Source organism: Eublepharis macularius, chromosome 13 (assembly GCF_028583425.1).
Source record: "Eublepharis macularius isolate TG4126 chromosome 13, MPM_Emac_v1.0, whole genome shotgun sequence".
Lineage (NCBI taxonomy): Eukaryota > Metazoa > Chordata > Lepidosauria > Squamata > Eublepharidae > Eublepharis > Eublepharis macularius.
The window spans coordinates 13,846,500-13,859,405 of NC_072802.1; the positions used below are offsets into that span (position 1 = coordinate 13,846,500).

Below are 12,906 nucleotides of genomic sequence, written 5' to 3' on the forward strand. Positions count from 1 at the left end.
CTGACCCAAAGTGACATCATTGTGCGGTTCCACCACTGAGTTCCACCACTTCTTTTCCCAGAAAAAAAGCCCCGACGCTAATTGTTGGAGATAATTGGAGAACCAGATGCTACCCTGGCCCAGCACATGTTGGAACTGCAAAGTTGTCTGTAACTCTTGGATAGAACAAAGATTCACCTTAACTCCACAACTGTGTAGAATTATACATTTGTTCATTTAATAGTTAACTACATACAAGTTGTCTGGGCTGTGAAGAAGTTATAGGCTGCCTGCTTTAGACAGGCAGCCCTAGAGGAGAAACAGGAGGTTCTAAAGGCTTGGAAAGTCCAAACACCTCCAAATATTCAGGACTGGATTACAGATCTTCTAGATGTAGCATCTGAGGGATGGGGGTGCATGAGCCAAGAAACACCTTAGATAAATTTAATGTCATATGGAATGCCTCTCTTGAATGTTGCGGTTTCAGTGCTGACAGCCCTTAGTACGTACTTCCCCCTCCAAAAAAGGGAAGGAGTTGGTCCATCTGCACTATGAAATCAAGTGAATCTCCATCAGTTTCACCCCTGTGGTGGACTCTGGGACACTGTCAAGTCTAGTTTAGCTCTGTATCCCAAAGGGGGTCATCCCCTCACAGGTTTCCTTCTAGTTACAGTCCTAAAAACTTCCTGAGTGACATCGCTTACGGTGTCTGGAGGAGAGGCCTCAGACCAGGCCTTCTTTCCGAATTTCCAGCATTTGTGGGAGTGGGGTGGGGTGGGGGGTAGAGCAAGTCCCTAACCTTTTCTCTTATAAAAGTATGGGGAATAGGCAAGATTTCATCTACTTCCCTCATAAGGGAAGGAGGGCCAAGAAGCTGCTAGGGGAGCTCTTAACCCTTCCCTGCTCGTTCGTCCTGCTCATAACTTTCTCTCCCTTGCCCCTCTTCTTTCTTGTTTCTTCTTCTCCTCTTTAATGTCAGCACTAACAGCAGGCAGAAGCAGGCAGAAAATCTGAGGGAGATTTATGCTACTTTGAGATTTTTCCCAATATTTACATCAAGGAATTTGCCTCAGGATTGAGCTGAAGGACTGAGAAGGGAAAACTGAGTGCCTGCTCTCATTCAGTCTGTTACTAGTTTCTCTCAAGGCCATGTTGGACTAGGGTGTTTTCCACACAGGGACAGGCTTGTGTACTTTTGCTGTTGTTGCTGTGGTTTCTGATACAAAATAGTAAAGAGTCCAGTAGGACCTTTAAGACTAACCAACTTATTTGTAGCATAAGCTTTCGAGAACCACAGCTCTCTTCGTCAGATACACCACAGAGCTGTGGTTCTCAAAAGCTTATGCTACAAATAAGTTGGTTAGTCTTAAAGGTGCAACTGGACTCTTTAACTATTTTGCAACTACAGACTAACACGGCTAACTCCTCTGTTTCTGATACAGTGTAACAGTAACGGAGCTTGTGTGTGGCAGGTTCCCTGCCTCTCACCTGGCAGTAACTATTCTATGCCACCAAGGCTTTTTCATTTTTTTTTTAAATCAGCAGTTGAATATCATTATAAGTCAGGTTCTCTTAGTTCCCAGCCCCTCTGGCTGTGTAAATATGTTTTCCCTCTTACTTCTCTGCAACAAATGGGGTTAGAGACTAATTTTTTTAAAGGAAAGCTAGGAATACAACTTACCTGATACATGAGATGTTATGTTATAACAATGTTCAATTGCCAATTTTAAAAAAGGAAGCTCAAGGTGACAGGGAGGAAATGGCTGCCGTGAGGGCAGAACTGGGAAAATCTGAACTTTCCTACTCACATGACAGCAATCCAGACTTGCCTTGCTGCAATTCTCCCCCAAATTTTGCAGTAAAAGATAGGAGAAAAGCTGGGGAAACTCCAAGAAGTGCACAAAAGTACCATGAGGCTGTGGAGAAGCAAGAAAAAAAACCCTGCTTCCCTACGGTACTGAACCCTGGGGAAATAATACATGTGGAAATGGCCAGTCTAAAGGACCGAAGAGGGTATAAAGCTCAATCAGACAAGCCTCTTGCCACAGAAAAAATAGTACTGCATTGTATGAAGCTGAGTAGGCATTTTTAAGGGCATCATCTCCACCTACAGCAAGAGAGTTTTTAGTGGGACAAAGATATAAAGGAATTTGAGCCTAAGATAAGATTTGCTTTTGGGAGAAGAGAGTATTCCTGGTCTTGTACAGAGTGCCCTTCCCTCAAAAAGGTTACAGACTGCTGATCTGCTGCTGAAATCTGCTAGCTCCTCTGAATTCCCAGCTTTCATTAAAAATTCAAGCCTCCAGCCCTTTTTCTTGCAGTAACAACATATTTCCATATATATTATTTTCATTCTTTCCAACTCAGAGGCCCACCATGTAGCTGGGATGAAACATTGTTATGACCAATAATGAGTTTGTGGTTTTGTGTTTGTGAAGTTCCAAAATTGTTTAGGCAGATAATGTGATGTTAGGCAGATGTCACCCCTCTGTTTTGAAGGGAATATCCATCAGAGGTCACCCTAGAATCTTCAGCCTAGCGGAGACTTCAATACAGTTTGAATTTATTTGCATTTTAACATAAAGAATGTTGGCCTTATAGCTGGTTTTCCTGTGGGGCAAGCTGACATGATTTCTAGGGTCTTGGATGGTAGGACTGGGAAAGTCCTTGGCCAGAAACCCGAGGGAATTGTTGCCAATCAGAGTAGACTATGTTGGGCTGGCAGACCAATGATCTGACTCCATATAAGGCAGTTGCATATGTTTGTCTGCTTTTGTCACTTCTCTGTAATATTCAAAGGTGCTCTGAAAAAGTTTGAACTATAAGGGCGATTCAGCAGTGGAATGTATTGCCAGAGGGAATTAAGCTTTTAACCTTTACTGTAGGTTAAAAAAAAACATTTCAGGCATTTATCAGAGTATACTCAGGAATCGGGATAGGGTCTTTGATTAGAATGATCCATTGACAGGGCTTTTTTTCAGCAGGAACACGGTGGAACGGAGTTCCGGAACCTCTTGAAAATGGTCACATGGCTGGTGGCCCTGCCCCCTGATCTCCAGACAGAGGGGAGTTGAGATTGCCCTCTGCGCCACCGAGGGCAATCTAAACTCCCCTCTGTCCGGAGATCAGGGGGCGGGGCCACCAGCCATGTGACCATTTTAACCTAGGACGATTTACACTTTTAAAAACTCCCCCCTTGTTCCAGTTTACCCAAAGTGATGTCATTGGCCCTGGGAGCATGTGTGCACTTTGCATGCACACATGTGGTACCAGGGGCACCACCTCCCGCCAACAGTTGCCCTCTGTGCTGGCAACCCACTGAGTTCCAGTAAGGAAGAAAAAAAGGGAGAGTGGGGGGAAAATCCCCACAAACTCAACCCGAACTAGCAGGGGAACAAAATAGAGGGGTTAAGTAACAACCTAAATATATATATATATATATATATATATATATATATATATATATATATATATATATATATATATATATATATATATATATATATATTAGAGAGTATTTATTATAGATGTGCACCAACGTAGATTAAAAACAAGTTTAAAACATAAGGCCTGAATGACAGGCTACATATATATACTTATACCACCTCTTCCACCAGAAGAGTTCCACCACCTCTTTTCCCAGAAAAAAAGCCCTGTCAATTGACATCTCTGATTCTGTGTAGATGTTTCTGGTTCCAGCTGAAAATTTGAGATAACCGATTAAGGGGGGGAAATCTTTGGCTCAAACTCTAGCCAAGCTGCTTGTAAGGTCTGCAATCTTTGGCACACTTTCTGTGGCTAACTGGAAGGAATTTTCCAGAAGTGAGGTACATCCTATTAATCTTCAGTTCCCCAGGGAAAGCAAAGATACCAGGTACTGCATACCCTTGCTAGTGATAAAAATTATTGTCAGAAGGCTTTGAAAGTGAAGGTTTCCCATTTCAAGCCACAGAGTAGAGAAAAAACAATTCAAGCCAGTTGTGCATAGGGCTTGGATATTTATTCAGCTCTGCAAATGATTAACTCTGTTTGAGGTCTGATTTCCAGAAGGTTTGATCAATAATTTCCTGCACTGTTTTGTTTTAAAGTTGCTGTAAGCGTTTTGGACCCTTCCTCTTTGAGAATTTGTGTTTTCCCAGAACAAAGATGCAATCTAAGAGCTACCCAAGATTTTAATTATTAGTTTAGAAATGTTGACATATCAAACTGTTTCTACTGAATCTCTGAACCATGAAACTATGTTAACCCAGGTGGAAGATGTAATCTCTTAAGAAAACAAATCTGACCAGAGAGGGCTGTAGCTCTTGCATTTTATGGTGTATGGGTTGTCAAATGATTGTGTTAGCAAATTAGATTTGTGGGTGTTGGCTAAGATGCAGGCTGTATTATTACAAATTATTATAGTATTGTGACAAATTATTTATCTAGGTTTAAATAGCACTCTCTGTGTTGATGCGCTTAAGAATGTCTTATGTGACCTTTTTTGGAGTGCAGCTGGGCTGACCTCATACTGCATGGTGGAATTTCCATGGGTGAAAGCAGAGGGTCAAATAATGTTATGGCTTGTTGGTGGTATGAGAATTTAACTACACAAATGGGAGAGTGAAGAAACAGCCACTAAGCCAAGTACTGACTGTTGTGCTCTTGGAGCAGTGAGAACTGGATGGGACTAGGCAGCTTGAAAAGGGAACAGCAAGTAATTTAAGACATTTGTGTACTTACTCAAGGTTTTTGTGGCAGTTAACAAAAAACCTGAAATGGTTAAAGCCATGTGTAATGATTCCAAGTAAATGTGTGCATGTGTCTTTAAATGCTTGGTTTGAGCTAGGTGAAGAGAGGGAAGAGTGAGTGATGTGATTGGTTGATGACAGAGTGTGGGCGGAGTGAATGCAGTTTAGACTGAGAGTGCAGGGAGAAAAGGTTTCAGTCAGAAGGAGGCAGGCCGGCTGTGCGCTGCCTGAGTATACTGAAGTGTTTATGAGAGAAATACGACCTGTGTGGAACCTGAACTGGGCATGTTTGTGAAAGGGCACTCAGTCAGGGAAAGGGAGGCCGGCTGTGGGCTGCCTGAGTATACTGAAGTGTTTATGAGAGAAATACGACCTGTGTGGAACCTGAACTGGGCATGTTTGTGAAAGGGCACTCAGTCAGGGAAAGGGAGGCCGGCTGTGCGCTGCCTGAGTATACTGAAGTGTTTATGAGAGAAATACGACCTGTGTGGAACCTGAACTGGGCATGTTTGTGAAAGGGCACTCAGTCAGGGAAAGGGAGGCCGGCTGTGGGCTGCCTGAGTATACTGAAGTGTTTATGAGAGAAATACGACCTGTGTGGAACCTGAACTGGGCATGTTTGTGAAAGGGCACTCAGTCAGGGAAAGGGAGGCCGGCTGTGGGCTGCCTGAGTATACTGAAGTGTTTATGAGAGAAATACGACCTGTGTGGAACCTGAACTGGGCATGTTTGTGAAAGGGCACTCAGTCAGGGAAAGGGAGGCCGGCTGTGGGCTGCCTGAGTATACTGAAGTGTTTATGAGAGAAATACGACCTGTGTGGAACCTGAACTGGGCATGTTTGTGAAAGGGCACTCAGTCAGGGAAAGGGAGGCCGGCTGTGGGCTGCCTGAGTATACTGAAGTGTTTATGAGAGAAATACGACCTGTGTGGAACCTGAACTGGGCATGTTTGTGAAAGGGCACTCAGTCAGGGAAAGGGAGGCCGGCTGTGGGCTGCCTGAGCAGGTTTCATATTTCTGTGAATGAGAGTCAGAGAAAGAGAGGCTGGCTGTGTGCTGCCTATATTTGAAGTATTTGTGAGAGAACTATTGAGTCTAGTGAAGGAGGCTAACTGTGTGTGAAGCCTTAGAAGAGATCTGTGTGGATGAGTTTATAGGAAGTAACTTTAAGAACTAAGAACTACTTTTATGAAACCAATACGCTTCTTGAAAAATAAACATTTATTTTGTTTTGTTATATCCCAGTGTAGCTGTCATTGCTATATTCCATTCCTATCCTCAGGGCCACGTAGAACCACGAAGGAGCCTGACGCTTAAACACATTACCAAAGGGGAAATCTGGATAAAATATTTTGGAATAATATATTCCTGGTGGCAGCAAACTACCCAGAGGGTGTAAGGGGGAGATTAAAAGAAAAATCTACCCCAAAGAAAGTACAGGTCATAACACCATGGTTAGAAGCAGAATGGTGTAATGGTTAGCATTTTGGACTAGGACATGGGAGATCCAGGTTCGAATCTTGCTAGGTAACCTTGGGCCAGATACGCATTCTTAATCTAACTTACTTCACGGGGTTATTGTGAGGATAACATGGAGAAGGGGAGAATGTTGTAAGCTACTTTGGGTCTCCATTGGGGAGAAAAGTAGGGCATAAATGAAGTAAAATAAAATAAAAACTTAATAAAACCAGCAACACAATAGTAAAATAATAAATAACAATTGTTTAATTTCTAATCAGCTTTTAATAGCACCTAAAAAACATTTATCAGCAGTAAAGAAAAAGCCAAGTTACATAGTAGAGTTCACACAGCAACAATTTAGTGGTAAAAAAATCAGTTTCGCAATAGTAAGATCAAGCAATTAAAGAAGTCATTAAAACAAAGAAAAGAACCAATTACTCATAAGAACTAACCAAGAAAATTGGGAGAACAGCAGCCCAGTCCTAAGTAGAGTTACACCTTTCCAAGGTGTTAGAATTTGTACATCTTGTCTAGAGTATGGTAGCTATTAGGGCCATGTGGCATGCTGGCAGCATTCAGGCATTCTAGTCCCACTTGATTCCACCCACATATGCATTTTCTGGGATTGACTGTGAACTACTTGTAACCTAGGCTTTTTTCTGGGAAAAGAGGTGGTGGAACTCTCTATTATCACATGTGTGTGTGCAAAGCATGCGCACACGCGTGCTCCCAGAAATGCATGATGATGTCACTCCCGGAAGTGATGCCGCTTCCTAGAACCCAGCACAATGCATTACAACTAGATAAATGTTAGTAACCTTGGGAAATTACACTGTTATTAGAAAGAGTTTTTTTTCCTTTCTGTATCCTCTACAGAAAGTGAAATCTTCCATTCCCTTCCCCAAACATTTCATTTCTTTGGAATCATATTTTAAAATATGCAAGAAGGAGGGGGCTTCTAAAAATCAAAAATCCATCTCACAAATCTAAATTCTAACAGATTCCCTCTGCCAGCGTAGAAAAAAAATTCCAAAATTCTTTCTCAAAGTTCCACAGTCTGAAATTCCTAATCTAACTAATATTGAATTTTCAGGGAGGGTTTTGCTTTACTGGAGCAATTCAAAAGAAGATACTCAACTTTAACTGCATTAGATTTATACTTAGTTAAAAATGGCTTTTTTTTGTTGCCTGCCAACTCTACCTTACCAATGGCTAAGCCGTTGTGACATTGTGAAATGCTCATAAATATTCCAATGTCCCAGACAAACAATATTCATAAAAACTTCCTTAACTCCCATATGTCCACTGCAGTTTCAGTGATGTTAATCAGCTGAGGGTGGAGAGAACCATTTGAGTTACAGCTATTAAAACATAAGAACACCTATATGCTGATGAATATATTGATAAAAGCCTTCTGTGACTTGGACACAGCTATCCATTCCTAGCACCATAACTGATATATTTAACTAACACATGGCCAATCTGCATTCAAAAGCTGTGAGAACCATAACAATGTCAACTTCAGTCAATAAAAAAAAAGAAAGCAACACACACACACACATCCCCACCCACCCCCACGAAAAGAAAGCAAAATGAACTCAAAGCAGCACACACATACACAGAAACCCCTGAATGAAATGAAAGCAGAATGAACTCAAAAGCAGCTTAGCCTTCTCTGGAGAGCCAGCCCAGCAGCTCTGCTTGCACTCTCTCTCTCTCACTCATGAATGGAAAAAACCGCAGAATGAACTCAAAGCAGCTAAACCTCCTCTGCAGAGCTTGTGCCAGGCCCCATATCTCTCTCTCACACACACTTTCTCTCTCTCTCTCTCTTTCTTTCTCTCTCTCTCTCTGTCTGTCTCACACACACACACTCACTCACTCACTCACTCACAGGAATGGGAAAAAGCAGAATGAATGAGCTAAGCCTCCTCTGCAGAGCTTGTGCTGGGCTCCATCTCTCTCTCTCTCTCTCTCACACGCACGCACGCACACAGAGGAATGGGGGAAAAGCAGAATGAATTCAAAGCAGCTAAGCCTCCTCTGGAGAGCTGGCCCCAGCAGCTCTGCTTGCACTGTCTCTCACTCACAAATGGAAAAAAAGCAGAACGAACTCAAAGCAGCTTTGCCTCCTCTGCAGAGCCTGCAGGGCCAAAGGAGGAAGGAATCACGTGGGCAGATTCTAGAGCTGCCAGAATGGCATTACAGAGCATTCCCCCTCAAAAAAAGCCGTGCTTGTAACTATAACTGCTTCTATAGCAACTGGGACTAACTACATGCCTGACAGTAGCACCAGCCACATGCAGAAGTCAGAGGCAGATTGACCATTAAGGCCACCAGAAATGTCCTGGGGGGTGACTCCCTCCAGGCTTACCCCAACTTAAGAGTTGGGCATATGCAAGATGGAGGCACAGGGAGAGAGAGCTCTCAACACCGAGGGACATGCCTGGCATCGCCAAGAACTGGAGGGCAGGGCCAGTTCCACTCCCCTCCCCTGTTCTCTTCTGGCAGAAGGTGTATGTGTTTCATTGTTAAAGCATCTGCTTTACATACAGGAGGTCCCAGGTTCAATCCCCAGCATCTCTAGTTAACAGTTCTCAGATCCTGGAAAAGACTATTCTCTATCTGAGATGCTGGAGAGCCGCTGCCAGTCATACCGAATAGTATTGCGCTAGATGGCCCCATGGTCTGACCCAGTCTAAGCCATGTTCATATGATTACAGCAAAAGCTGCTTTAAACGCTACCAGGTCCCACTGCCAGAAAGGGCTTTTTGATGGCAAATGTTTGTGAGCAGTAATATTGAAAAGTGCTCTGGTCGAACTTGAAGTTCAGCACTGCAGAAGTGATTCTGAAGCATATAGGTATATTAGCAAGTCGCACGTGTATGTAACTAATACTGCAATCTTAAGCAGAATAACTTTGTTCTAAGCCTTCAGTAGACTTTGCTTAGGATTGCGCTGTAAGTTTCATTTATATATTTTAGCAGGGCTTTTTTTCTGGGAAAAGAGGTGGTGGAACTCAGTGGGTTGCCCTCAGAGAAAATGGTCACATGGCTGGTGGCCCCGCCCCCTGATCTCCAGACAGAGGGGAGTTGAGATTGCCCTCCGTGCCGCTCAGCGCCAAGCGGCACGGAGGGCAATCTAAACTCCCCTCTGTCTGGAGATCAGGGGGCGGGGCCACCAGCCATATGACCATTTTCAAGAGGTTCTGGAACTCCATTCCACTGCATTCCTGCTGAAAAAAAGCCCTGTATTTTAGCATTTTATACTCTCAAGATTGGAACTTGTGAGGAGTCAAAGAAATGAGCCTGAACAAGTTAAAATGGAAGCTCTGAGTAGTGTAAAAACTGGTCTCAAGTAGTGTGGCTGTGCTGCTATGATCACTTTATTTCTCATCCCCTGGGACTTGCTGATCTCTAATATTGACCCTCTTATTATTTCAGGGCATTCCAGGCCCCAAAGGATTTCCTGGACTCCAAGGCCTTCCAGGGCTTCCAGTAAGTTTTTTACTCCGTGACATTGAAATGATGGGCTAAAGTTCAAATGGGGGCTCTTAAAATGAGTATGTTTGTTATCGTTCCTGACTGTTAGTCCTTGTTGGTATGGCAGCTGGGTCCTTTTCCCCTTCTGGAATGATGGCGATGAATTTTCCACAGTCATTAAACTTGTCAATGTAATTCCTTGCTTTATAACATAAGGAATAAATATTTTAAGATATTTAAGATAAGATAAGACAACCATACAGTAAAAGTGCGTGCTTTCTTTCTGCAGGGACAGGAGCGCCTGTGAATTTTTTTTCTGACAGTGAAAAAAATTTACCCATGTGATACGTATTTATAAGGAAAGGGACAAGACTTTAGTTCCTAGTAAAGGAGCTGCTCATCACGATGCAAACATGTACAGAGTATCATACATGCAGGAGCACGTCCCATTCTTTATGAGAGTCAATGACTACCCCAGAAAGCAGGATAATTCTAGGCGACCCTCTTTAAATTCTAAAGGTGTGAAAATAATTGAGTTTAGTACTAAATAGTTTACAAAATCAGGAAACCCATAAACTGGAAAGTAAGCTCTTTGTGTTAGTTCTTTTGCTGTGAGGTGAGGAGGATTAAAGAGGAAAGTGAAAGGGCTGGCTATGTGTAACAAGTTACTCTTTGGAGTTTGTGCTTTATTTCAGTGGACCAAAAAGTAATGAGTTTTCATACTTGAAAAATGCCAGCCCTGTGCTAAGCCTTTTTCTCTCAAATATAAGTTGCATTAAAAAAATTATTATGTTTCATGAAAGTGAATTTATCTTAGCAGGGAATAGCCTTAAACATTGCTATCAACTACTTTGCTAATGCCAATAATCTGGTTAGCAGAGTAGTTGATAGCAATGTTTGAGGCTATTTCCTGATAAGATTACTGGCAGAAAATAGTGAAGACTTGAAACTACTGATGAAGGTTAAAGGAAAAAGTGCCAAAGCAGGATTACAGCTGAACACCAAGAAGACAAAAGTAATGACTACTGAGGAATTACACAATTTTAAAGTTGACGGTGAAGAAATTGAAGTTGTTCAAGATTTTCTATTCAACTCAATCATCAACCAAAAGGGAGGCTGCAATGAAGAACTCAGAAGAATATTGAGACTTGGAAGAGAAGCTGTGAGGGAGCGAGATAAGGTCCTTCAAGATCTCTCTGGGAACCAAGATGAGATAATCCAAACTGTGGGACTCCCCATTACTATGTATGGTTGTGAAAGTTGGACGGTGAAGAAAGCCGACAGGAAGAAAACTGATTCATTTAAAAATGTGGTGCTGGAGGAGAGTTTCGCAGATACCATGGACAGCCAAAAAGACAAATAAGTGAGTTCTGGATCAAACCAAGCCTGATTTCTCCCTAGGAGCTAAAATGACCAAACTAAGGCTATCATACTTTGGTCACATCATGAGAAGACAAGATTCTCTGGAAAAGTCAATAATGCTAGGAAAAGTGGAAGGCAGTACGAAAAGAGTACCTAAAATGAGATGGCTTGACTCAATAAAAGAAGCCACGTCCTCCAATTTGCAGGATCTGAGCAAGTCTGTTAGAGATAGGGCGTTTGGGAGGTCTTTCATTCATAGGGTTGCAGAGGCGACTTGACAGCACATAACACATACCCACTTTGCTAATAAGTCTTGCCAGCTGGCAAAGTTCTACTCATTGGGTTGAAGCCCGCAGATCCATTCTGACCACTTCCCCAGTATAAAGCACCTTCCCATCTTTGAGCCTCTTGCAGTGGAAAGACTCCCTGCCTGTGTCACCACATTAGTAGAACAGATGATGGTCTTTCACTTCTCTGATCAATTAGAGCAGTAATGTAGTAGGATAAAACACCGCGTATACAAAAGTACGATGCAGACAGTTTCGGGGAATAGTGAGCGTCAGGCATGAAATATGGAGTCATTGTGTGAATTGTTACAGCAATAAGAATCGCAATAAGACGGTACATCCTTGAAAAAGTTGCATCGAAACGAGGATATGAGCTGGCATCTTGTTGAGCAGAGCCGGGCGGCCGTAGTCTCCATAAATCTGTGAAATATTAAATGAAGACGTTTACCAGATAAACGTTGATTAGACAGCACTTCTGGACCTAGTTCACAGGTCTAACAGGAATGGAACCAGTGAGCATGCCTTCTTTCTAGACCCTGTGGAAAAAGAAAAACAATCCACAAAAGTGTCCATTTAATCCTGTGGTCATTCAGTGTTTATATTGTATATTAATATTGTACAGAATATTGTATGGATTTATATGTATTTATATGACTATTAGATTTATGTATAGCATGTATGGGGACAGCCGTTTCATATTATATGACTTATATTTGTTGCACAGACACTTTAGCATAAAGAAATACACTTTACCAAAGTTTTGCATAACTTTGCATAACTTTGAAGCTGGCATTTATAATATTTATACTGGATATTTGCTAATTGCATTGCTTTTTTGTCATAGAGAGCTTGGGGCTCTTAGCTTTGGCGGTGGTCTGAAACCGGGCAGTTGTAGTTGTAGTAGGATGGAAAGACCATATTGGATGTGCTTTGGAAGAGGAGATTCTTTTTGTGGGGAAAGAGACTAGAAGAGGAAATTGGTCCAAATCAGACCAGTGGATAATCCACTACTTCCCCCATTCCTCTTGCCAGCTGCAGTCTGGGCTGATTGGCTGCTGGTGGGCTTTGCTCTGGGAGAGATGGAGTCTGAGTTGCAGGTTGTTTGGGCAAGTTTGTTCCAAGGCATAGAATGAAATTAGCTACTCTGCATCATTGAAAAGGGTTTTTAACTGTAGAACTGCAGTAAAACTTGCCCATCTCAGACCCACCTTCTGTCTTTTGAGAGCTGCATTGGAGGCTTCCAAAGTTGCATTGTTGACTAGCAATCCCTCCTCCTTGGCTGGCTTCCTTTATGTGAGAATAGGTGTCTCATTTATTGCTCTTGCTTCCCTCCATTTGTTTATGCCCAGCTATATGTGCAAACGGAGAGCCTTTACTTTCTGCATCTTGTGTTGCATTTGTGTTCTTACACTGAGGTGTAGATTAATCAATATCACTTTGGCCTTTTCCCATTCCAGGGCTTTGGGGCTTTTGGAGAAAAGGGGGAAAAAGGTGTGCCTGGCATGCCAGGACCGAGGGTAAGTAGCTTCCTCAGATCTGCCCATTGCAGTTCCACACAATAACTGTGTAGGATGACTGAGCTTAGCCTCCACTGTCAGCTAAGACT

The 12,906-nt window shown here is 42.5% G+C and overlaps 1 protein-coding gene across 1 annotated transcript in view; it reads left to right on the forward strand.

Moving 5' to 3' along the window:
* COL4A6 (collagen type IV alpha 6 chain) overlaps positions 1–12,906 on the forward strand; it is a 294,347-nt gene that overhangs the window by 205,168 nt on the left and 76,273 nt on the right. The window contains exons 13-14 of the mRNA XM_054996028.1: positions 9,613–9,666; positions 12,758–12,817. Coding sequence (XP_054852003.1) covers positions 9,613–9,666; positions 12,758–12,817 — 114 coding nt within the window. The remainder of the gene's footprint in view (positions 1–9,612; positions 9,667–12,757; positions 12,818–12,906) is intronic.